The sequence below is a fragment of the Notamacropus eugenii genome, chromosome 2 (assembly GCF_028372415.1).
Source record: "Notamacropus eugenii isolate mMacEug1 chromosome 2, mMacEug1.pri_v2, whole genome shotgun sequence".
NCBI classification, from domain to species: Eukaryota; Metazoa; Chordata; class Mammalia; order Diprotodontia; family Macropodidae; genus Notamacropus; species Notamacropus eugenii.
Genome location: NC_092873.1, coordinates 423615959 through 423641794, shown reverse-complemented (window position 1 = coordinate 423641794; position 25836 = coordinate 423615959). Strand labels below are relative to the sequence as shown.

At 40.4% G+C, this 25836-nt stretch overlaps 1 protein-coding gene across 1 annotated transcript in view; it reads left to right on the top strand.

Moving 5' to 3' along the window:
• The window catches only part of SMYD2 (SET and MYND domain containing 2), an 86341-nt gene that overhangs the window by 18750 nt on the left and 41755 nt on the right, over positions 1–25836 (top strand). Inside the window, exon 2 of the mRNA XM_072647854.1 lies at positions 9146–9209. Coding sequence (XP_072503955.1) covers positions 9146–9209 — 64 coding nt within the window. The remainder of the gene's footprint in view (positions 1–9145; positions 9210–25836) is intronic.

Sequence of the window (25836 nt, the reverse complement as noted above, 5' to 3'; positions counted from 1 at the left end):
CATTTCATGTACTTGATTATTTATTAAACAGTGGTAGGAATGGGTATGGCCCCTGTTTCAGAGACAGAATCATTCTGTCTAAAGGGCAGGGGTTTGAATTATAGTAGTGAGTGGGTAGCACTAGACCAGTAGGATTAGATTTATCCCCAAAGGGGTTAGCAATCACTGAAAGTTTTTTGAAGAAAGGATTGACTTGGTGAAAAGTATTTTAGAAGTCACAGACTCCTGGAGGTGAAAGGGATCTTAGACCTGTTGGTCCAGCACTCTCATTTTACAGATGACACTGAAGTGTGCAGAGTGTTTGGGACTTGCCCAGAGTCTAACAGCTAAGTGAGCTGTAAGGTTGAGATTCAAATCCATTTCCTTCCTGATGCTCAATATGGGGCTCAGACCAGTAGGCATCACTCTCTCTAAGACTCATAAGTTACATTTGCCTAAAAAGGTGTTTACACACAGATGTGGACCAAACAAAAGGAGCCTTACTTAGTGCTTTGCAGAATAAAATTTAGATCAATAAATAAATTTGAAGGTCACTGGCCATTGTCAGTCAACAAATGCAGCACTCCCTTTTAAGAAATATATTTTTTGCTTCAGAGTAATTAAAATCCCTAAGTACCCAGGAAATCCAGAAAAATCATTCAAGCGTATGTAGTCAGACTTTTTTAGTTGAAAACTACAACTAGCCATTTGTTTAAGGAAATTGCTAGCAAGTTCTTTGGAAAAACCCATAACCTGACTTTTCATACTGGAAAATAACCAAGGAGATCTTGGGGAAAGAGATAGGGTGCAGTATCTATGAATTAGAATTAAAAAGGCATTTTTTTGTCTCGTCTCTATTATTTGATGGGACCTGCAAAGCAGCTGGCCAGACATCCGCCCACCCAGAACTTGGGCTCTGGAGCCACCTGCAGCTAGAATGTTTGAGAGGAATACTGGAAGGAGTATTTTAAGTGATATTAATTGAATTCTTTTCTTGGCATGGTAGCAACACATAAGTAGGAAGAACTAGAAATATTGTTATTTACCTTCCCCTCCCAAAAAAAATACTTATGTTTCTATAGAAGAAAGTGAGGATAGCAATTCCCTTCATCCCTATAGAAGAATTCAGGGAAAGAAAGAGAAGGAAAATAATAATAGTTTTTTTAAGGCAAGATAAAATAGCTCCCCCCCCCCAAGTGGTAGAAAAGCCTATTTGAAGAACTTCTGTATTGAGGTTATACAGTGTTTTTATAGAATGATGATTTTGTTATTTGAAAGGATATACTATAATACCAGAGAAAGGAGCAGGGGAAGAAGCTATAAGATTTAGAAAATACTGCAGGTGCTTTAAGAAATAGATGAGAACCACTTTACACTCTTGCTTAGTGACCCAAAGATGAAAGTCAGCAGAGCTGGGGTCTGAATTATCACATGCTCCTGATCAGTGAAGTCAGAATGAATGAAGCTTCACCTCTTATCATTCAGGTGCTGAGCTGACCACCAAGCCCTGCTTCCTCCCCATAAATCATGGCACCAATTCCAATAGTTGGGAAAACCTATTAGTTTCTACCTTAATGTCCTAAAAGGTACCTGCCTCCTATTGAGGAACTGGACTCTAAATTTTAACAAGCTGAAGAACAAAGGTCTGCATTAATATAAACGTATAGTAAGACCCTGTTATAAAGCACCCTGCTGCACACACAGATTCAGTTATGTCGTGGATTAAATTGTGCATCTCTCTCACTCTGTGACACCGATGGTCTATAGCACAAGTATTGTCCTTGTCCCCAATATCATTCATGACAAATAAGATAATATTCCTCAACTTTTCATTTCACTCAAAAATAAGGTTGGACAGCCTCTTTATACAATCCCACAAGAAAGGTGAGAGCTTAATTTTGTTTCCTGTTTTTTCTTATTTCTTTGATTACCTTATGAACCCAAGCTCTTTTCTCTTTTCATTTGCCTGGGGGTACAGACCCTGCCTGTCATTTCTCATCTCCTACCACCTTTGGTGAAAAGTCATTGTTATTGCAAACCCCCTTCCATGCCACTATCATTTTCTTTCATGGCAAAACCTGCTAAGCTTCATTTCAGAAAGTGTTTGGTGCTTGTATGATCAGATTTATTTTTACCTAGACCAACAACCTGTGACAATCAGTGCCTTAACTAGCAGGATGTGTTAATTACATCGCAAACTTTTGGGGTTTCATTGCTTTGGAATTTTATAAGCAAGGACATTAGTCACCCTGTATATCTTTGTTTTCTTTCAGTTCAAATTGGTTTCCTTGAACAGTGGTGGCATATTTCAAGTTCTCTAATAGTTGCAAGCCTGTATTTTCCCAGGACATCATCCCCTTTCCTCCATCCCCCACATTGTTTATGGGAACATACCTTAAGAGTTCAAAGACACCTTGATGCCAGCAGGGGGGTAAAGGAAATATTCCAGTAAGACCAGAGCTTTGGAAAGACAAAATAAAATCCTGTGAAAAAGGAATAAGGGTGTGCTTAAATAGTTTGCCCTATCCCCACTCTTGTCACTTTTTTTTTTAACCTAAGGGTGACCTGAAATATTTCAAACTAGATCTGTCTTTAAAAAACAACAAAACAAACATGCCGAATATAAAAGGTCAATTTTGCTTCTTTCTCCCAGATGGAAAGAGGAGACAGAGGAGGTAGCAGGTTGATGCAGTGGGACAAGAATCCATAATATTCAGTCCTGAGTCCTGAGCTAGGAGCCAGGAGCAGAAAAATGAAAGGAACCCAAGGCTTCCTCTTTAAAAACTGGTTGCCAGGATACTTTCTTTATGAACTAAAAACATACTGTAAGCATCTGTGTTTATTTCCCAAAATTCAGCTACTGTATCTAAGCAACTTAATAAACGTATGCAGCTCAGCCTTTGAGAATGGTTATAATCTGCTTTGGAGAAAATAAATTTCAGTGGCTCCCCATTGCCTCAACATAAAATAGAAATGTTTCAGTTTAGCATTTAAAGCCCCTTCACAACCTGGCTCCAACCTGCCTTTCCATCTTGCATTACTCCCCTTCCCTCCCTGCAGGCCAGCTGGATTGGCCTTCTTGCTGTCACTTATATGTAACACTCCTCGTCTCCATGCTTTTGTATTGTCTGTCCCCATTCTGGAATATGCCCTATACTCTTTACTCAGGTCTGCCTTTTAGAATCCTTTGTTCATTTAAGATTCAGCTCAAAGCACCAACTTGAATGTGAACCCTTTCTTGATGCCCCCCAGCTCCTAGTGGCCTCTCACCCAAGATTGCCTTGTATTTATTTTACATGTATTATGTAGAAACCTACTTCTGTACTTGTCTCTCCCAGGAGAATGTAATCTCCTGCTACACATGGCATATGGCCCACCTGGCATATAGAAGGCACTTAATAGGTGCTTGTTGACTGATTGAAGTGTCTTAAGACTCTTAAATCAGTCACATCACATCAGTGACTCTCCCTAACTGTCCTTTTAATTAGGAGAGCCTCAAATTAGGCTGCTTGTTCATTTATGCAGTCAAATTTGTTAAGGATTTATTGAACATAAAACACAGTAATACACTAGGACACAATTAAATTAAAAATTAAAACCTAGATTCCAGTGGTTACTTGGAGATTCCGTATAAGCTTAATGTATCTAGGCATCAGTTTGCTAATCTGTAAAATAGATGAGATGTTTGCAGACCCTATGGTCCTGTGAATATGTTTCACAAGCCTTATATTGGTAATTACTACAGTGAAAGTTTTATTCCCCCTATAAAGTTGTCAGGGATTTGACATTCAGAAAACTCATTCTCTTGAAAAACAATATGAATAAACTTATCAAACATTTTCTTCACTATCCTTATCCCACTCACTTACCTGCTCAGTGAGGCTTTATTTCAGAACTGTGATGTTAGAACTATGAAAGTTCAGGCCTCTCCTAGTTTAAAAAAAAAAAAAAAGACTTGAGACAATTAGCCAGATAATTCAGGGCAAAAGGTTTTGGGTCATATTTTTCCCCCGAAGTTTTTCACACGAAAACAGACTTTTACCTGAGTTACTGACAGTGATTGCCTCAGGTTTCTCTTCTACTTGACAGAAGAGAACTAGCCCGTGAGATCCTGTAAGTGATAAAGACTCAGCCAGTTGGTAGTGAGCGCTAGCTCATGAACTCTGTGGTGAGATGCTGTTAAAATACTGGTATTTAGGTATAAGAACAATCTGGCCAGGTTCAGCATTTTGTGCTACAGTGAGACATCTGCAGCATTACATCACTGTGTGCATGGAGGCCATTACTTGACAAGCAAGACAACCAAAGCCTGTGAAATAATGAGGTACTGTAGAATGAGATTGATTGTATCAAATGGGACAGATGAAACTTCTCTGCTTCTAATTCTAGAGAATTGAAAACAGTGGAGGCAGCATGAATCAATGGATTGAGTGCTAACTTTGGAGACAGAAGACTGAGATCTGAATCCTTCCTTGCTCAATAACTGTTTGCCTTCGTTTCCTCATCTGTAAAAAATAATAATAATCCCTACCTCTCAGGGTTGTTGTTAGAATCAAATTATGTAATAATCATAAAACACTTAGCACAGTGTATGACATATACATAAATGTTAGCTGTTATAATACTCCATTTTGCCTTAGGGGCCTCCTCCAGACCACATAGAAGAATGCTTTCACATTAACCAGATACCATTCTGTCCCTATGTCCTCATTGGAGTTGGCTCCATCAGACACAGTGATTGCTATAGTAGGGAAGTGTAGTAAAAAGACTCGATTTGGAATCATAGAACCTGGATTTAAGGTCATACAGACCCAGTGTTCTGCGCCATACTGTTTATATTAACTTAGACAAGTCATTTTTACATGGGTTTCCATTTCTGCATCTATAGATGAGGGAGTTGGACTAGATGGCCTTTCAGGTTCTTTCTAGCTCTAACTTAATGATCCTCTGAATCTGTTTCTTGGGATATCTGCCCCACCTTCAGGATAATTGTTGCAGTCCTCAGAGGAAAAAGGATTTGAGAGAGTAACTCAGTATTGGTCCTTTGCCTTGTCCTCAAGGCTTGTGGACTAACAGACTGGATCCCACAAATGAGCCTTGACCATTGAGAGAGTGGCCACATTGTTCTGATTAAATCCCACTCAAGATCTCAACATGCTTGATGAATCATTACAGCTGAAATTGCCTGCTTTCCCCTTGAGATGTTGCCACTGAGCCTGGAAATGAGTCAAAGCTGCATCTTAATTAAGAGTAGACCTTTTTTTAATAGAGGAAGGAGGGTTATACAACCACACACATATTAAGCATCCACAAACTTACTTTTTCCAAGAAGCTTTCTCAGATATCCCCATTGTACTCTAATCACATGATTGTTATGTAGTCAAACTGTAGCATAATAACACTAATTTACAGCTCTTTGTGGCTAAAAAGTTTTAGATACTTTACTGTAATGTTTAGTCCTCATAGCAAACCAAACCATTTTTCAGATGAAGACCAAGGGGCTTAGAAAGGTCACAGAACATGTCAAAACTAGGATTCAAACTCAGGTTTTCAGTCTCCCAAGTTCAGTACTTCTGCACATGATAATGAAGGTGATAAGCATTGATGTAGCACTTTATGGTTTGCAAAGGGCTTTGCAAATATCATCTCATTTTATTCTCACAACAACCTTTGGGAGAGATTTTATTATATCCATTTTCTCGATGAGGAACCAAGGCTTAGAGAGTTTAAGTTACTTGCTCAGGCTCTCACAGATAGATTTCCTTACTCCCAACTTCAACTCAGTCCACCTGACTGTCTTGAACTGTCTGTGTACCTGTTGGCCAATGACTTGTTAATTGCCATCAGTCATTTATGAGTCTGTCTCTTCCAAGTACGATTGCGTTCCTCCTTTGTTGCTGAAGACGACCATGCCATCAAGTGACATGACTTACATTTGACTTTGTTTTGAGTGAGAGAGGGCTGTGCAGGTCACCAGCCTCACTTCTCCTCCAGAGCTATCTGAATCCAGTGACCAGATATTCATCAGGATGACTGGAGATGACCCAGGATGCACTGGAAGACCTTGGGCCCTTTAGGTCTTTGCAGGTACTCACTTAGGGTGAGGCAACACCCATTCATTGAATAGGCCTGTTTAAGAAGTAGCCAGGGCATGGCCCCTTTAATGATATCAGGAAAAAGAAAGACATCTAACTGGGTGGGAACCAGCAACAGTTACTATTGATAATCACTCTAAAGCTAGAAGGGTCCAGAGGAGCCCTTAGGCAGGGGCCCATTGGAGTCCCAGTTTCAGAGTGCAGTAGGTTTAAGGTTTTAGGACAGGAGAGGATTCTCATGGCTCTGGAGGAGAAGTGAGGCAGGTAACTTGCACAGCCCTCCCTCACTCAAAACAAAGTCAAGTACAAGTCATGTCACCATTTCTCTGATGGCATGGTCTTCTTTGGCAATGAAGGACTAACACAATCCTGTGAGTAGATGCAGCTGTCTGGATGGGGACCCAGCTAGCTGAGTAACTCAACTCCTCTCCTGTCTGCCTCCCCCTCCCCTTCCTTCTCCTCTCCAAAGGAAGGTGAATTTGGATGGCCAAAAGCTGCACAGTTGACTTGGGTTTTACTAGCTCCTTTCTTTTCCTTTTTCCTTTCCTTTCCTTTTTTCCTTTCCTTTTTTCCTTTCCTTTCCTTTCCTCTTTCCTTTCCCCTTCCCTTCCCTTCCCTTCCCAAATCTGTATAAGCTTTGGGATACTAAGTTAACTTTCATTCTTTTATGTGTGTTTTGCACTCTTCTCCCTCCTTCCCCACAGCACTCATATGAGTGCTCATGGGCACATGTACACACATGTGCATACATATACACACACGCACACTACTACTACTACTACTACTGCTACTACTAGTACTGCCACTACCTAGATACTCCACTTAAAGCACTAAATGAATGCTTAACCAACCTATGACTCCCCCCACCTAAAAAAAAAAAAAAAAGATGAGTTTGGAATCATATCCTTGTATCCAGAAGTGCCTAGAAACAAGGGGCATATTTGGCTGGATTAGTGTGTTCTTGACAGTTTTTTTTAGACCTGTGAATTTGAGATGTTTGTTATACTTCAGCTTTGAAATGTGTTCCTCTCCCACACATTGTACAGTCTGATTCTCAGGATTCAAGCGCTGTCATGAAAACTGTAAGACAGTCTGTTTAGTTCCAACAGAAGCATTTTTGGAAAACTTGCAGGATTCTGTAGGAGTAATGTAGTGACTACCGCTTGCTGACAAGGAGCAAAGAATTCAGCTGCATGATCTCTTTCTCTCCCTCTCCCTCTCCCTCTCCTTCTCCCTCTCCCTCTCCCTCTCCCTCTCCCTCTCTCCCTCTCCCTCTCTCCCTCTCCCTCTCCCTCTCTCCCTCTCCCTCTCTCCCTCTCCCTATCTCCCTCTCCCTCTCCCTCTCTCCCTTTCCCTCTCTCCCTCCCCTCTCCCTCCCTCTCCCTCCCTCTCCCTCCCATTCCCTCCCATTCCCTCTCCCTCCCTCTCCCTCCCTCTCCTTCCCTCTCCCTCTCTCTCCGTCCCTCTCCCTCCCTCCCTCTCCCTCTCTCTCCTTCTCCCCCTCTCCCCTTCTCTCTCTCTTGTTCTCTCTCGCTCATGGAGAGGGATACATCACGGTTGACTAGCTCTGATTTCTTGCTGGGGGGTAGGTCAGGTCTGCCATCCTGCAGGTACCAAGCTATTCCTCCAGTCTGCTGCAATGCAGCAGCATACTTTGCAGTGGAGTTGGAGCAGTGACTGACTTTCTGGATTTTCCTTCTGTCCTCTCCTCTGCAGTCAAATGATTCTGCAAATAAAGAGGAAGGCTTTACCAGAGCCAAGAATTACACCGAAGGGTTTTTTGGGAGGGAACAAGTAAAACCTGAAAAAAGAAGTTTGTTTAATTTATATGTTTTAGTTTGTGGGTTTATTTTCTTTGAAAAAGTTGTAGCTTGTCTCTATCTAGCAGGGTATACAGCAACATAATGTCACAAAGGAACACTACAGCTCTTCTTATGTAAGGGTTACGCAAAAACAGTGCAGCAGGAACCTGCAGAAAACTCACCTTTAATATCTGGCTCAAAAGGCTGTTTCTGATTAGTATTATTAAGGAGAGACAGTATGGATAGAGATGAGCAGATGTCGCCATCAACCTGTATTTCAGAGATTTCATTTGAGAATGTCCCTGCCAGAAAATGACAAGGTTTTGAATTCAGGTATTTTAGTTGACTTGTGTTTATAGCTTTCAGTATTACCAACTTTTCTATGAAGCCATTTATGAGGATCAGGCTGGCATTCACTAACTTTTTGCTCTTTTAAAAGGTTTTATTGGTGTCCTGAATTTGGAGTGTTTAAACACTCCAGGTTTAAAATATCAGACCTGCAAGATAGTTCTGGTATTATCATCTCCATTTTGCAGATGAGAAACCTGATATGCTGGAAGTTGACTTCTTGCCCTAAAGCTGTAAATAAAACCAAGAGTGATAATTAGAAGATATTATTATCTTAGTTTGTATGTTCCTCTGGATCAAAGAACCATGGGCTAGATTTCCTGCATGGTAACTTAAGCTTTTAATTATTAAGTCTTTAATTTTTAAGCTTATAACTGCTCCCTGACTTTTGAACTGCCCTGTTAATTAATCTTTTCTATCCTATTACATTAACTAGTGTAATATTCTTCATGTATTGAATATTCAGCAATAGAAGACTTATCTTCATGAGTACAAATCCAGCCTACTGTGTGATCCTGGGCAAGTCATTTAACCCTGTTGGCCTCAGTTTCCTCATCTGTAAAATGAGGAAAATCTGTAAAAATGAGCTGGAGACGAAAATGGAAACCATTCCAGTATCTTTGTCAAGAAAACCTCAGATGGGATCATAGAGAATCAGACGAGATTGAAATGACTAAACATCAGCAATAACACTTGTAGATGTTCAGACTGACTAATAGCCATTTCCACTGGAGTTTGACCACGCGGTTTGCAGTCAAAAATCTTTTTCTGAAAGAAATGTTTACCATTGGGGAATTTAAGGTTAATAAAATCTTGACTGTGTTATCCAATTAATTCTTGCATGACAAACTGGGTAGCATTGTGTGTCTATGCCCACCTCTCCTATAGGGTGGATATTACAGTGCCCTTTTTCTTTTTAAGGAAAGAAGGATTGTCGAAATGTGGAAGATGTAGACAAGCATTTTACTGCAATGTGGAGTGTCAGGTACGTGCCTGAATAAGTAAGAGGGAAAAGGGTCTGATTTTCCTTGGTTTATTTCCCCTTTTTGGAATAGAATGTACTAATACCAGTACAGCCAAAATCAAGGGTTTCGGTTTCAGTTTCCTCATTTGCAAAGTGAGGGAATTGAGCTAGATTATAAGCCTGTAACAGACTTAATTTAGTTGGTTCTAATCAGGGTGATAACAGCTTTTTTTTTTTTTCTGGTTCATCCCATAAGAAGAAAAGTTGATTTCAGGACATACAACAAAATTGCAGTTCAAGGTCAATTACAAGATTAAAAAATTAGTTATGTTTCCAGTGGAAATATTTTTCTTCCTCCTATGCATCCATCAGTGACTTCAAAAAAAAGTAAAGCTGATAAATTGCATTCACTCAAAGTGCCATTTTAAAACCTGAAATGAAGGTCTTAATTCATAGAACTCTTAAGTGTAGACCAGCCCTAGACCTTGCACTAAATATCTCCCAAACCAGACTTCTGAGAAGTATTGGCTAAAATAAAGACCAATGGATAGAAATTACAGGGAAGGACAAGCAGATTTCTGCTTAAGACAAGGAAGAACTTCCTAGCAATTAGATGTGTCCAAAAAGGGAAAGGACCATTTGGTGAAGATGTGGGTTCCTTGTCACTGGGGATGTTCAAGCAGAAAGCTAAGTGATGTCTGATCAGTAATATTATAAAGAAGAGGCCTTTCAAGTACAATTTGGGCAAGATACTATAAAGCCCTTTCCAGTCCTATGCTTCAGTGACTCTGAACTCTTTGCCCCATACATGTTCTTATTAGAAATATTAGAATATTTTGAGATGTGGTGGCTGGACAGCAATTTTGGCTGCATCATGCAGTACGCAATGAGAAGCTTTGAGGAGAGATAAAAGAAGCCAGTGTTACACTCACAGAGGCCCCAGTAATAGTGCACTTCTCTTAAAAACACTTGATCAGCATTTATTGAATGAATAGATTAATTGAATGCAGTAATCAAATGTTCCATTTCCTACAGCTATAACCCGCACATTGCAAGGTTATTGTGAGAATCAAATGAGGTATTTGTAAAGTGCTTTACCCTGGCACACAGTAGGCACTTAATAAATGCTTGTTCCCTCACCCAATCCCTGTCTCACCCCTGGAGACGATTCCTACCTCAGGCATGTTTGCATAGCGTGTCTTGCTTCCTCTTTTATTTTCTTTCTCTCTCACCCCTGGTGTGTGCCTGCCAGTTTCACCACTTGACATTGTTTAGCTTTCCTGAGGTTGAGGAGCTTGCTAAGCCTTGGAACCTATGACTCCATAATCCTTATTGTCTCCCTCTGGCTAACTTCGTGGTGGAAATAAAGCAGAGGCTTGAGAGAAGAGGCAGCATCTTTTCATGAGAAGAACACTGGATTTGTTACCAGAAGATTCAGGATCAAACCCAGCTCTGCTACCCACGTGGCTTTGGGCAAGTCATTGGGCCCTAGCTTTATCATCTGTAAATGATGCAGCATGGTGCCTTGTAAAGCATCCTGGTATGATTGAAGGTGGGAGGGCCAGCTTTTGAATCCTGTGTCTGCTACCTGTACTCTAGGCCCTGGTTCCTCTTCTGTAAAGTGAAGGTTTGGACTAGATGCACCCAAGATCCCTTCCATCTCTAAATCTTCTATTTTAGGAGATTCACAAAACATCTGTTCTACACTTGTTTTTCTACTGGACTGTAAATACCAAAATGTGAACTGTACCTGCTTCTTGTTGTTGAATCATTTTTAGTCATGTCTGACCTTGCATTACCCCATTTAGGCCTTTCTTAGCAGATAGACTGGAATGTTCTGCCATTTTTTTCTCCAGCTCATTTTACAGATGAGGAAACTGAAGCAAACATGATTTGCCCAGGGTCACAGAGCTAGTAAGTGTCCGAAGCTAGATTTGAACTCAGGAAGATGAGTCTTTTGGACTCCAGGCCCAGCTCTCTATCCCCTGTGCCTCCTAGCTGCCCAGGACTTCATCTAACCTTCCATTGGCTATTGGATATTCAGGGATTAGAAAATACAAGGTGATATTTAGGGACTATCATTTTCCAAATCAACCCTTGTCTTAAAACAAAGGAAAACAGTTCAATGAAGCAAACTGATCCAAGCTTCTGGGGGTTGAAAGCATAAGCAAACAATTCCTGTTTATGTTCTCTCCCCTCCCTACCAAGATGAGGGAAGAGTGTTTCAGCACTTGTTCTTTAGAACCAAGATTAGATTTTGTGAATAATGTGAATGCTGCTATGTTTCAGTGGTATTTTTGTTAACCTTATTTCAGGCATTGTGTACAGTGCATCCTCAAAGTCTTAGTGAAGTTTTAAGCTAACAGAGCTTTAGGGTATGAATTTAAGCTATTAAAACTTAAAACCACTAAGATTTTAAGGACACCCAATATAAGATGCCAAGATACCAATTCATGCCTGTCTTCCCAGATTTCTCAAATCTGCCATTCAGTTAAACCAAAAAGAGCTAAACCATGTAAAAATTAAAAAATAAAAAAGAATGGAGGAAATACTGCCATTTTATGTTGAACACTTTATATTGAACATTGTCCTAAAACAAAGTACCCTGATAAATATATCTAGGAGAAATGAGGAGCAGCTACAGTGCTCATAGTGCAAGAGTAGCATGATGTAGTAGAGATACTCCTGGGTTGGGGAGTCTTCAGAACACTTCATTCCAGTTCCAACTCTGACTGCTGCTGGTACTACTACTACTACTACTGCTACTGCTGCTGCTACTACTGCTACTGCTACTACTACTACCAATAGTGACAACAACAATTCACCCTTAGGTACTGTTGTAAGGTTGGCAAAAAACTCTAAGGTAATTAGTACAGTATTATTTTCCTCATTTTATAGGTAAGGAAACTGAAACTCAGAGAGGTTGTGACTTATTTATGGTCACGCAGCTTAAGAAATGGAAATGTGGGCCCTGGGTTCTAGAAAATGTTGCCTTAAATCCCTTGTGAGCTGTGTGAACTTAACTTGTTTCCATAGACCTTAGTTTCCTTTCCTGTCAAATGAGGAAGTTTGATTAGATTTCTTCTACTATTTTTTCTAGTCTTGTGAATTTTATGAGAATGTTTGAGAATTTCTACTTGACATAGTTATAGTATAGTGAAATATTTATTAGGCTAAATTTTAGAGGGTGATATTTTCTGAATTAGGCCCCAGATGCTAGGGATATTGTACTGTTTATGTGTTCTTTGTAGGGCCTGGTTTAAGAGAGATCTTGGAAGAAATCAGTGTAGACTATAGTGAAGACCATCCATCCCACTGAGAGAAAACCTTGTAAAAGTGTTGATGTAGCAGTAGAAAAAGCATCATACTTTTAAAGCAGTATCCTCAGAGATCTGGTTCAAGGGCTTTCTTCATGGCTAGACTCCTTGTAGTGGTCCCTCAATACCACCTACTAACAGCTGGTTTCTAATGCAAAGAGAAGGCACCAAAGACAGATGAGATATTGTCTGCAGTGGGTATGGGCAAGGGCACCCCTGTCTTTTATAATAGAGTCCTAGGAGGATCTTTCTTGATTATAAACCAAGTTTCTTGGGAATTCCAAAGCACTGCCCAGATTTACTGGCAAGTACCCTAACATGAGAGGATGATTAGATGAGGAAAACCTGAGGTCAGATTTGACTTCAGATACTTACTAGCTGGGTGATCCTGAGCAAGTGACTTAACCATCTTTGCCTCACTTTCCTCATCTATAAAATGAACTGGAGATGGAAATGGCAAACCACTACACTGTCTTTGCCAAGAAAATTCTAAATGGGGTCATGAAGAGTTGAACATGACTGAAAAAACGAGACCCTAACATGACATTTGGAATGCTGTCGCTGGTTATTGGGAGAGGGCATGTTTCTCTGTCTTCTTTAACATTCACTGAGCAACAAGGGTCCTTTCCAAAAGCTATTCCCAGCAGTTGTCAAACAATTAAAGTGGAATAATTACAAAATACATGAAATCGAGGAGTGAAAAAAATCCCTTGATAGAGCACCATGAAGACCAATAGAACCATGCTGGTTAAAGCCTCTTCTAGAACAATGGAAGGGGAAACAACTCAGTGTAGTCCTTTTACTTCCTCAGAGAGGTCCTGAAATCATCGGATAGTAACTATTCCCCCAGCTTCACTGATAGCCTGGAATGTTTCAGATTTTTAATCTCATTTGGCACAATTGGCTATGCCTCTTCCAATTCTTAGTTTACATAACTCAGTATGATTCTGCCAGAGGAAGAATTTTAATGAATAGTGCTTAAAGAATAAAGGGAATGAAAACTTAAAAAAGTAAAAAAGAGGAGGGAGGGGAGAATTGCTGGTAGGTTGGCACGACCTGGGTATTTTAATAAAGTACATTTATTTTTACAAACAGGCCTGGAGAAATTCATATATTATTCATTCAGTTAGACCATTTCTTGGCAGAGATTGCCTCCAGTTTACCATACCCTTATCAAGAGGATATTTTGGGAAGTTAGTTTGCAGGATAATCAGTGGGAACTGGAGCATCCCAGAATGTGTTTCTGAGCTGGATGGCAAAGGAGAGGAAATCAGTTTTTCACAGTGAAGTGGAGGTGATTGAGCTGTAAAGTGTTGGAAGTTGCCCGAACTGAGAAGAGTGAAGACATGCATCGTAAGCAAAGGCTGAAAGCCATCAATGGGGTTCTAGAGGCAGGTAATTATCATGGCAGCTGATGTTCATGGAAATCTTTAAGTGAGAGGGAGTTGAGACACTAATGAACTTAGAGTCAGAGGACTCTACTGTTTATGATCTATGCAACCTTGAGCAAGCCCTCAAACATTTCTGGGCCTAAGTTTCCTTATCTTTAAATGAAGAGATTGAACTAGGTGACCTGTGAGATCCCTTCTAGTTCTAAATCAAATACCCTAAGTTTGACAGGCCATTTTCATGAGTGTCGCAAGTATTATTTTCCTCATTTTACAGGTGGAGAAACTGAGGCAGACAGGTTAAGTGAGTTGCCCAGTGTCACACAGCTAGTAAATGTCAAAAGCAGAATTTGAATCCAGACCTTCCTGTCTACTGTACTATGCACTAGGCTACCTAACTGCCCGTTGACTTGGTTAGGCAATTAAAAACATGTCAGAATAATTGCCCTTTAGTTGGTTAGTAAGAGCATGATGTTAATGAGGAAGATGAGGAATTCTACCCACCCTGCTATAAGTGGACCATACACTTAGAGGCAGCTGTTGACTCGCGGGGCCTGGCTGGAGTCAGGACGACCTGAGTTCAAATCTGGCCTCGTTTACTAGCTGCGTGACCCTGGGCAAGTCACTTAGCCTCTGTTTGCCTCAGTTTCCTTAACTGCAAAATGGTATAACAGTAACAACACTTACCTCCCAGGGTTGTTGTGAGGATCAAATGAGATGATACAGTTCCTGACACCTAGGGAGCGATATATGATGCTTATTCCCTTCCCCTTATCCAATGAAGGTTATAGGTCTGGTTACTAGGTAGGATGACTGTATTTCTGGGTAATGAGCAGTCAGTCAGTAAACATTTATTAAACACCTACAATGTGCATACTATGCTATGCACTGGGGATACAAAGGCAAAAGATAATCCCTGCTCCAAAGGAGCTCGCAATCTAATGGGAACTGTGAACAGTGCAGCAATCCTAAACCAGCCCTCCTCCAGACTGTGTCATCACAAGTGAAAAAGTGTTGCCATTTTATTGGACAAGCTTCTATTTATTGATAGTGGGTGAGCAGCATCAGTCATTTTCCCATGTGTAAGAGGTGTAGTGGAAAGGGCATCATGAGGTGCCTGGTTTTGAAAACTATCTAATATGTTTCTTCACTGTGTAGCTGCTGATAAATCATTTAACCACCTTGAGCCACAGTCTCATTGTCTATAAATGGGAGAAGTAATGCCTGCTGATATCTACCCACTGGCTTGTTAACATCTGGGGATAGAATGAAATAATTTATATGTAATCTGGGACAGTAGGAGAGGGAGAACCAAATTCCACCTCACCATGTCACTAATATGGCAGAAAAAGATTTTCACAAACCTTCAAGGGCTATAGAATTGTCAGTTGTTATAATTTAGGCATCGTATACATCAGTTGTTCAGGCTTGACATGTCTGAAAAAAAATCAGTTCTGAAGCAGAGATGGAAATTAATATCCCCCTGCCTCAGATCCCTCCACCTCCTTGGCTAGAGGTGATTGGTGAGTCATCAGCTTTCATTGCCTGTAGCCATCCCAGCTAATACGAGCTACTTCCTCATACTAGGAAGCAGGAGTACCCGAGGCAGCTTTGCACATTGGGCAGCTAAGCTCAAGTTGTTTGTGAGCCACTGCCTTGTCCAGAAATAGTCTGTTAACCATCTCTCTTTTCTGTGCCTGCAGTGGTCTCTTTTCTCACTGCCTAGTCTAAGAATCTCTGGCTGCCTGTAAGACTCGGCTCCAGTGCCACTTTCTGCAGGAGGCCTGTCCTGGTTCCCTTACGCTGTGAGATCCTTCCCTTCTAAAGTTACCTTCCATCCTCTTTCCTATGTCTTAATTTATCAGTTTATGTGCACATTGTCTTGCTCTTTAGATTTTTAAACTCCTTGAGTTTAAGTACAGTGACTTTTTGCCCTAGTGCTTAGCACATAGTAAGCACTTAATTGTTTGGTGGGATTGAGGTAAAGGTCTGAAACTGATGATCTGATTAAGTCAGCAAGTATTTATTCAGCCCTACAGACTGCTCAAAGAAAGGCAAAAGATGCTCCCTACTCTCAAGGAGCTCCTAATCTAGTGGGGGAGACAATATACAGACATTTACGTACAAATAAGATATATACATGATAAAATAAATCATCTTAAGGGAAGGTACTAGCATTAAGGGAAATTGGGAGAAGCTTCTTGTAGAAGCTGGGACTTGCAGGAAACTGGGATGCCAGCAGAGTTGAAGAGTGAGAAAATTCTAGGTATTGGGGACAACCAGTAAAAACACGTGGAATCAGGAGATGGAGTATCTTGCTCAAGGAAAGGGAGGGCAGTATCACTGGATTGCAGATTCAGAGGCATGGTTTCCAAATCTGAAATTCTTTGATTCTTATCAGATATTTTACCTGTCTCATTCCATTCCTCTCTCCGTTTCAATCACCTTACCTGGCTAGCCATGGAAAGCTATTGACTGTATCTAGCACCCTTGTGCAGGATCATGGACCCTTAGGAATTTCACCTACAGTGTCTTGGATTCCTTCCTTAACCGGTCATTTGTGACAATTTGTATATCTCAGCAACTGGCACAGGGGAAATCACAGAATAGCAGAGTTTGGATGCCCACAGAGGCAATGTAGGCCAACCCATAGCTGAATAAGAATCCCCTTTACAATCTGCTTGAAAAGTGGTCAGCTGCCTGTGCTTCAAGACCTTCGTTGTGAAGGAATGCACTAACTTTTTGATCTGCTGCTTGATTTTTTTGGGAAGGAGGGAGACAAAGAGAACAAATATGAATGCAGAAATATTATGCAGAACATTGGAGAGAAGCTCAACCAAGGTAGAAACAGAAGCAATATTGTTATAGAAGTAGACTACACCCAACCTGCACAGAAGAATGAATTAGATGATGAATTTGGGAAGTAGTTCACAGATCTCACAAGGACTCAATATTGTAGGAGTAGGGGACTCCAGCTCTCTGGACATCTGACACTCTGTTTCTCTGCCAAAAGTAGACCTGCTAAATCTGTGACTTCTCTTGATGATAATTTCACCTTTCAAAAGGTAGAATAGGCAACAACAAAGACAACAGCTATTCTGTACCTGATTATAAGCAGTAATGAAGAGCTGATTACTGCAGTGGAGGTGACCAGAGCTTTAGGAGCCAGTAATTAGAGAGGCATCATGGCGTAGGGGGAGTGACCTCTGTCTGACATTGAGTCAGGAAAACACTTAACATTTGAAGAATGCTGTCAAATCTCCAAGATTGTAAACTACAGAGAAGGTGCTACTAGGCCCCCTCACTAGGAGCTCCCTGTCTCAGGGAAATCATAGATCTTATCAAAACAACAAGAACAACAACCCCATTTAATCATCAGTTGAGAAGAGAAAGGAGAATAAAACAAGGCAAAGCTTGGCTCCCTAGATTTTGCTAGTGTAGATTTCAAGCAGAAAGGATGCGTAAGTCATATTTTGTGACTTAATATGGTACAAGGAATGTCTCATAGGTGTGGGAAGTCCTCAGGAATGAAATTGTCAACAAACAGAAATTATTCCAATGAGAAGGAAAAAGGGGGCTAACAAATCAAAATAAACCCAGTACAGGTACATGGAGGTTCAAAGACAAATTCAGATTTAAAAGTATGTGTATAGAAGATGGAAGCAGAGGGAGACAACTGAGGAGGAAAGCAAGAGTAGTCCATTGGTATGATTTATAAAGAGAACAGGAGAATAGAATGAGCTTACAGAAAATAAAATTTTTACTGAGACTTGAAGGAAGCTAGGAGGTAGAGGAAGGACAGATTTCTAAGTATGGGGGTCAACCATTGAAAATGGAGTATGGGAAGTTGAGCCAAGAGATTTTTAGGAAGCTGTTTGGTGAGCTCCCGTCCACAGACTCCTCCAAATAGATCTAGAAAATATCTCAGACTGAATTGTAGTGGAGAATTCAGAAAAGGTCACAGTGAATCCTTTGTCTAGCCCGGCTTGGCATTGGGAGACAGAAAGGTCTGCAGACACTGGAGAATAAGCCTGGCCAGGAACAGGCTTCACTTTGAGCATCTGAGTGTCCAGAGAAAAGCTTGCATCAGAGCAAGAGAAGATTCCCAAACTCTTAATGGAACATCCTCAGGCCCATACTGTCACCCACTACCCAGTCCTGAGTCACAAATTCAGAGCAGACTAAGAAGGCACCTTGGACAGTGAACTGAAAAAGGAGGTAGTTGAGAAATCAGCAGCAGCAGTGGCATAGCTCAGGTATCAGGACCATAGCAGGGTCTCATTTCCAGCATCTCACCCAGACTGCAGAAGAATAACCAAAGCAGGAATCCTGGCCTAAAGGGGAGCTTACAACTCTACAACTCTGAACTAGCAGAGCTTCCCAGCTGACTTGTAGGGTCAGGATCCAGCAAAAGTCTACTATTCCTCTGCCCCAAACCCAGGTTAGCAACTTGCAGGACTCAAACCAGGGGAGCAGCAATCAGATTTTTCCTAGACCAGATCACTTAGGGAACACTGAAAACTTACAGTCTGTCCCTGAGATTCTCAAATAGCAACCCTCAATACCCCTTCCAAAAGCAGCAACAGGGCCTGACCTCCTTTCTGAAGGAAGGGAAGATGTTGCTAGGAGAATGGGTAAATGCAAAAAGAATCCTACCAAAAAGAGCTGTTATGTGGTGGCAGGAACACTCAAGACACAAACACAGAAGAAAAGAGGGACTCCCCTAGTATCTACAAACAATCTTTCAGAGAAAAACACAGCTGGAACATAATAAACACATAGAAGTCCTGGGAAAAAAAGAAGCAAAGGTTTAACATTTTAAAAAATGCTTTTATAAATGGATTAAAATATTTGAGGAGAAAATGGAAAAGAAATGAGAGCCATAGAAGAAAGAATTGGAAAGATGATAGCTTGGCACAAGATGTAGAAAACTTTGCTCAAACAACAAATTCACAGAATATTAGAATGGACCAATTAGAAGACAATGATTCCTTGAGGCAACAAAAATACTAAAGTCAAAAGGCTGCAAGAAAAAAATAGGAAAAAATGTAAGACATCTCATAGCAAAAACAACTGACCTGGAAAACAGATTGAGGATAAAAAATTTAAGAATCATAGGACCATCTGAAAGCCATGAACAAAAAAAGAGCCTAGACTTCGTATTTCAAGAAATTTTAAAATGAAACCTCGCAGTTGTCTTAGAATCAGAAATAATCCACTGGTCACCTACTGAAAGAAACCCCAAAATGAAGACTCCCAGGAACATCATAGCTAGGGTCCAGAATTTCCTGGTTAAAGAGAAAGTACTGCAAGCAGCCAGCAAGAAAGAATTCAAGTGCCAAGGAGCCATAGTCAGGTTCACTCATGATTTAGCAGCCATCACTATAAAGAATAGAGAGCCTGGAATATGATATTCTAGAAGGCAAAGGATATGGACTTCCAACTAAAAATAACTTGCTCAGAAAAACTAACTATAGTGGTTTAGGAGAAAAGAGGAACCTTTAAGAAACTAGAGGATTTGCAAGCATTCCTATCTTTTGACTCAGAACTGTGGAGAAACTTTTGAAGTTCAAAAGAATGAAAAGAAGCCAAAAGGTAAACATTAATGAACAATGATAAAAAACTAAACAAGGATAAATTGTTTATATTCAAATGTGGGGAGTTAATACGAGTCCCCTCTGAACACTATCATCATCATGGTTTTTAGAAGGAGTTCAGGAGCCAAGATGGTGGAGTAGAAAGATGCACATGTACTAGCTCTTCCCCCACAGCCCATAAAATACCAGTAAAGAAAGACTGTCAACAAATTCTAGAGCAGCAGAAGCTACAGAGGCTAGAGGAGATTTTTAGCCCAGGGTGTCCTGAAAGACTGATGGGAAAGGTCTGTCTCACTGGACAGGAGTGGAGCCCAGCCCAGCCTTGGCCACACCACACTGCGCCAGGAGGAGGACCCAAGCAGACCTTGGGGGCAGAATCCCCAACACCAGTAGCAGTGGTTTGCAGATCTCTCAACCCACAGGCGCCAAAGGTCAGTGAGAGGGTTTTTTCAGCTGACCGAGAAGGGAGCAGAGTCTTCCCATAGCTCTGGCCTCAGGCTGGGGCAGCAGAGGCCACATAGGGCTACAGCAGCTTCCATAGCAGCCAGCATTTGTTATTGAATCATAAGGCCCCTGGGGGAACTGAGCAACTGATCCTTACCTCAGCCCTGTGTGGAGGTCCTGCCCCTATCTAATGCTCCTGGAGGAATTGAGCAGCTGATCTTTATCTCACACTGAATGGTGGCACTGCCCCCACCTAAAGCCCCTGGGGGAATTGAGCAGCTTATCTGAATCTCTGCCCCCAGTGCTGGCTTGGTGGAACTGGAGGCCAGGTGATTGTGGAGAGGAAACTATTACTCACAGATTCTGGGCACAAAAGTTTCTGGTTGCTCCCAGACCAGTGTACACACTTGTTTGTGCCACCTTGGAGGAACTGAGATCTTACAGATCCCCAGAGTATACCCTGCTCTTGACAAAGGACCCAAAAGTCAAGTAACTGGTTGGGAAAATACCCCAAAAAAGGGGAAAAAAAAAAGAATATAGAAGGTTATTTTCTTGGTGAACAGATATCTTCTCCCATCCTCTTAGATGAGGAAGAACAATACTTACCATCAGGGAAAGACATAAAAGTCAAGGCTTCTATATCCCAGACATCCAAAATAAATATTCAAGGTCTCAGACCATGGAAGAGCTCAAAAAGGATTTTGAAAATCAAGTAAGAGAGGTGGAGAAAAAATTTGGAAGAGAAATGAGAGAGAAGGAAGAAAATCATGAAAAACGAGTCAGCAACTTGCTAAAGAAGACCCAAAAAAAATGCTGAAGAAAATAACACCTTTAAAAATAAGCTAACTCAATTGGCAAAAGAGGTTCAAAAAGCAAGTGAGAAGAATTCTTTAAAAAGCAGAATTAGCCAAATGGAAAAGGAGGTTCAAAAGTTCAGTGAAGAAAACAGTTCTTTAAAAATTAGATGGAGGCTAATGACTTTATGAGAAACCAAGAAATCACAAAACAAAACCAAAGGAATGAAAAAAAAATGGAAGATAATTAGAAGGAGTTAGAGAAGGCCTGGGAGTGGTTTTGTTATGTCTAGATGATCTTTAAAAAAAGGAGAGGAGGTTAGAAAGAGAAAAGAATACCCTGGGAGAAGGGAAAGATTAGGAAAAATTATCTCATAATTAGCGTGCACAAGTAGACATCCTTACAAAGGAGGAGGCAGTTGGGTGGAGTGGCGGATGTTTGAACTTCACTGTCATCTGAATTGGTCAAAAGAAAGAAGAAACACATGCACATAGTTGGGTACAGAAATTTACATTTCACTTAACAAAGAAATAAGAAGGAAAGGGAAAAAAGAAGGAAAATTAGAGAGGTGGATAAAGGAAAGGGTTAGTCCTAAACAAAAAGAACAAACCCTCAAATTCTTAATGGATGTACAAAAATATTTATAGCTCTTTTTGAGGTGGCAAAGAATGAGGATCTGAAAGAGGTGCCCATAAATTAGGGACTGGGTGAGCAAGTTTTGGTATGTTATTATGATGGACTACTATTGTGCTGAACTTTTATCAGTGTAACAACCAACCAGAATTCCAGAGGATTAATGATGAAATATGCTACCCACTTCCTGATGGGCGGATTGAAACAATTATGTTTTTTTGGGATAGCCATTGTGAAGATTTGTTCTGATTGACTATATATATTTGTAATAGATGGTGTTCTTGTGTTTTCAAGGGCTAAGGGAACAAGGTGGTAGTGATAGTGAGAATGAAGATCTTGGCTGATTAAAACAGATAAAATATTTTTAAATTTAATTTATTTATTTTCAGTTTTCTACAATCACTTCCACATATCTTAGATTTTCTCCCTCCCCCCTCTTCCTCCCTTTCCTCACACCTCCCTCCCCAAGATGGTGGGCAATGTTATATAGGTTCTACACATACATTCCTATTAAATACAGTATCACCATAGTCATGTTGAATAGAAGAATTAAAATGAATGGGAGAAATCGAAAAACAAAACACAACACAAAAGAAAATGGTCTACTTCATTCTGCAGTCCAGTTCCATAGTTCTTTCTCTGGATGTGGAAGACATTATGCCTCGAGTCCATTGGGAATTTTTTAGGTCCTTGCATTGCTGTGAAGGACTAAGTCTAACAGAAAAATTCCTCTCACACTGTGGTTGTTGCTGTGTACAAAGTTCTCCTGGTTCTGCTCCTTTCACTCAGCATCAATTCATATAAGTCTTCTCAGAACTCTCTGAAGTCTTCATACTCATCATTTCTTACAGCACAATGATATTCTATTACATTCATGTACCACAACTTGTTGAGCCATTCCCCAGTTGATGGGCATCCCCTTGATTTCCAGTTTTTGGCCACCACAAAAAGAGCTACTATAAATGTTTTTGTACATGTGATCTCTTTGGGATACAGTCTTAGAAGTGATGTTGCTGGGTCAAAGGGTATACACATTTCTGTAGCCCTTTGGGCATAGTTCCAAACTGCTCTCCAGAATCCAGCTCACAGTTCCACCAACAATGAATTAGTGTTCCAACTCTCCCACATTTTCTTCAGTATTTGTCGTCTTCCTATTTCGTGATGTTAGCCAATCTGATAGGTGTGATGTGGTACCTCAGAGCTGTTTTTGATTTGCATCTCTCTAATCAGTAGTGATGTGGAGCCTTTTTTTTCATATGACTATAGATAGCTTTAATTTCTTCCTCTGAAAACTGCCTGTTCATATCCTTTGACCGTTTATTAGTTGGGGAATGACCTTTATTCTTGTAAATTTGACTCAGTTCTCTCTATATTTTAGAAATGAGGCCTTTATCACAGATACTAGTTGCAGAAATTCTTTCCCAGTTTTCTACTTCCCTCCCAGTCTTAGTTGCATTGGGTTTGTTTGTGCAAAAACTTTTCAATTTAATGTAATCAAAATTATCCATTTTGCACTTGATAGTGTTTTCTATCTCTTGTCAAAAATTTCTCCATTCTTCATAAATCTGACAAATACACTACTCCTTGCTCCACGAATTTGTTTATACTATCAGTCTTTATATCTAGATCATGTACCCATCTTGTATACATTGTTAGTCATTGGTCTATGCCCAGTTTCCTACACATACATTATTATTAAATACATTTTCACCGTAGTCATGTTGCATAGAAGAATTAAAATGAATGGGAAAAACCATGAAAAACATACAAAACAAAACATAACACAAGAAAAATAGTCTGCTTCATTCTGTGATCCAGTTCCATAGTTCTTTCTCTGGATGTGGAAGGTGTTTTGCCTCGAGTCCATTGGGAATTTTTTAGGTCCTTGCATTGCTATGAAGGACTAAGTCTGTCAGAAAAATTCCTTGCACGCTGTGGTTATTGCTGTATACAGAGTTCTCCTGGTTCTGCTCCTTTGACTCAGCATCAGTTCCAGGCCTCTCTGAAGTCTTCCAAAACAGATAAAATATTAAGTATGAGGGGAAAAAATCAAAATGGTCAGAGTCAGAAGATGGCATGATTTGAGAAGAACATTGAGGAGAGAAGCATCCCTGAAAATAGAGTACATGGAGGGATAGTAAGGAGTAAAAAGACTGGAGAGGGAGTTGAAGCCAGATTATGAAGGGCTTTTAACACCAAAACAGAGGACTTTTTATTGGAGCCACTGAAGTTTATTAAATAGGAGGTGACATGATTAGAACTACACTAGGGAGGAGCAGAGGGTGGACAGGAGTGGGGAAGAGTTGCTTCAGGAATACCAACTAGCAGACTTTTATATTATCTAGGCATGAGATAGTAAGGTCTGTACCGGGATTCTGGCAGTTTTTGAGGAGAGAAGGGGGACACATACAGGAGATGTTGTAATTAGAATTGCTAGCACTTGACAGCAGATTGGATATGACAAATAAAGATTGAGAGTATGAACCTGGGTTTCTGGTAGCATGGTAGTATCCTCTGCAGTAATAGTGAAGTTAAAAGGGGAAGATTTTGGGGAAAGATCCCTCAATGTCCGGTTTTGGACAGGTGCATATGAGACATCTGTTTTGAGATGTCCAGTAGGCAGTTGGACGTGGAAGACTGGAAGTCAAGGGAGACGTTAGTGCTGAACAAATAGCATAGATATCAGCAAAAAAATGAATTTTAATCTGTGTGAGCTGATGAGATCACCATCATGCATGTATGTGTTTGTCAATTTGACAGACACCTACTATGAGAAAAGTACTAGAATATGTTAGTACTTGAACCACATACATATATATATGTATGCACGCACGTGCATACACGATAACCCCAAGGTAGCAGCTGTAACCTCCATTTTACAGAAGGGGAAACTGAGGCTTAATAGGTTAAGTGACTTGCTTAGAGTAATTTATTTAGTTACAAATATCAGAGACAAGTCTTCCTGACTTTTATGTCCAGTGCTCTAGATCATTAGGGAATAATCTGTCATTAGGGAAAACTTCAACTATCCAGAGTCACGGGCTATGGTTAAAACTTCTTTTGTGGCTCCTTCCCTGCCTTCCACCCTTCTTTCTTTTCACCTCCCACACTCACAAGCCTGCCACATGCATTATGCAATAGGCATTAAATAAATATTTATAGATTATTTGGCTCCTGCTTCAGATACTCTCCTAACTTCCTCTCTCCTTTCCTTTACTTGGTTCTCACTCCCTCTTTTCACTCTTTCCCTGGACCCCTGAAGTTGTCAGAAGAGCCTGTTTCATTAGCAAGCTGGAACCAACCACCTGTTCTCTACCTCTGTGCTTTATCATAACACTCTCATTTCAGGCTTCAGCTAAAAACAGATCTTCATCTCCCTTGTGCATATCTTGTCATTTCTCTCTCCCTCTGCTCTTGGTTATATTTGTCATGGAGTTACTTAACTCTGCAGAGTGTCTTGGCACAAAACTTAAGCCAAGGACCTGTGCTGCATTCTGTATTATTTAATACTGAGTCCTTCCTACTTGAGAAGGTGTGGGGAAAGAGGGGCATGGGTTTCAAACTATCTGTTAGTATCACCCATCATCAGATTTTAGCATTGAGATCTTGGATCTGAATGTCTGATAGGTTCAGGGACAGAGTAGTGGGGAAAAGGGTCTTTTGAAGAGTATTTCAATCTTTCAAATGAATAGCGCAGAGTTGCAAACTGAATGATACTAGTTCTGATTTTTAAGTCTGATTGGCTATTTATTTTAAAATGTAGCCGTGTTAGAGCTCATTCTTCTTTACATAATAGCATTACAGAATCTTGGAGTTGAAAGAGATCTCAGAGACCATCTAATGTAACCATTATTTGAAAAGGAATCTCTCTAGAATATCCTAATAAGTGACCATCTAACCTCTATTTGAAGGTAACCAAATTTACCGATACATAGCATATGGATGGCTAAGCTGAATATACAGTATGCCAGGATAGGCCCTGCAAAGGAATATTTATTTTAGAACCTGCCTCAGAATTGGGGTTTGCTTTCCAAACAATCACCTTAACTTAATAACCAAATAGATGTTAAGCTCTGCAAAAATCATTTGCTGTCCTTTTTTTTTTTTAATTATTTATTTTTAGCTTTCAACATTCATTTCCACAAGATTTTGAGTTCCAAATTTTCTCCCCATCTCTCCCCTACCCCTACCCCAAGACACCGTGCATTCTGATTACCCCTTCCCCCAGTCTGCCCGCTCTTTTCTCACACCCTTCCCTTCCCTTATCCCCATCTTCTCTCTTTTCTTGTAGGACAAGATAGGTTTCTTTACCCCATTACCTGTATTTCTTATTTCCCAGTTGTATGCAAAAACAATTCTCAACATTCGTTCCTAAATCTTTGAATTCCAACTTCTCTCCTTTCTTCCCTCCTCACACATCCCCACTGTGAAGGCAAGCAATTTTATATAGGCTGTATATATGTAGTTATGCAAG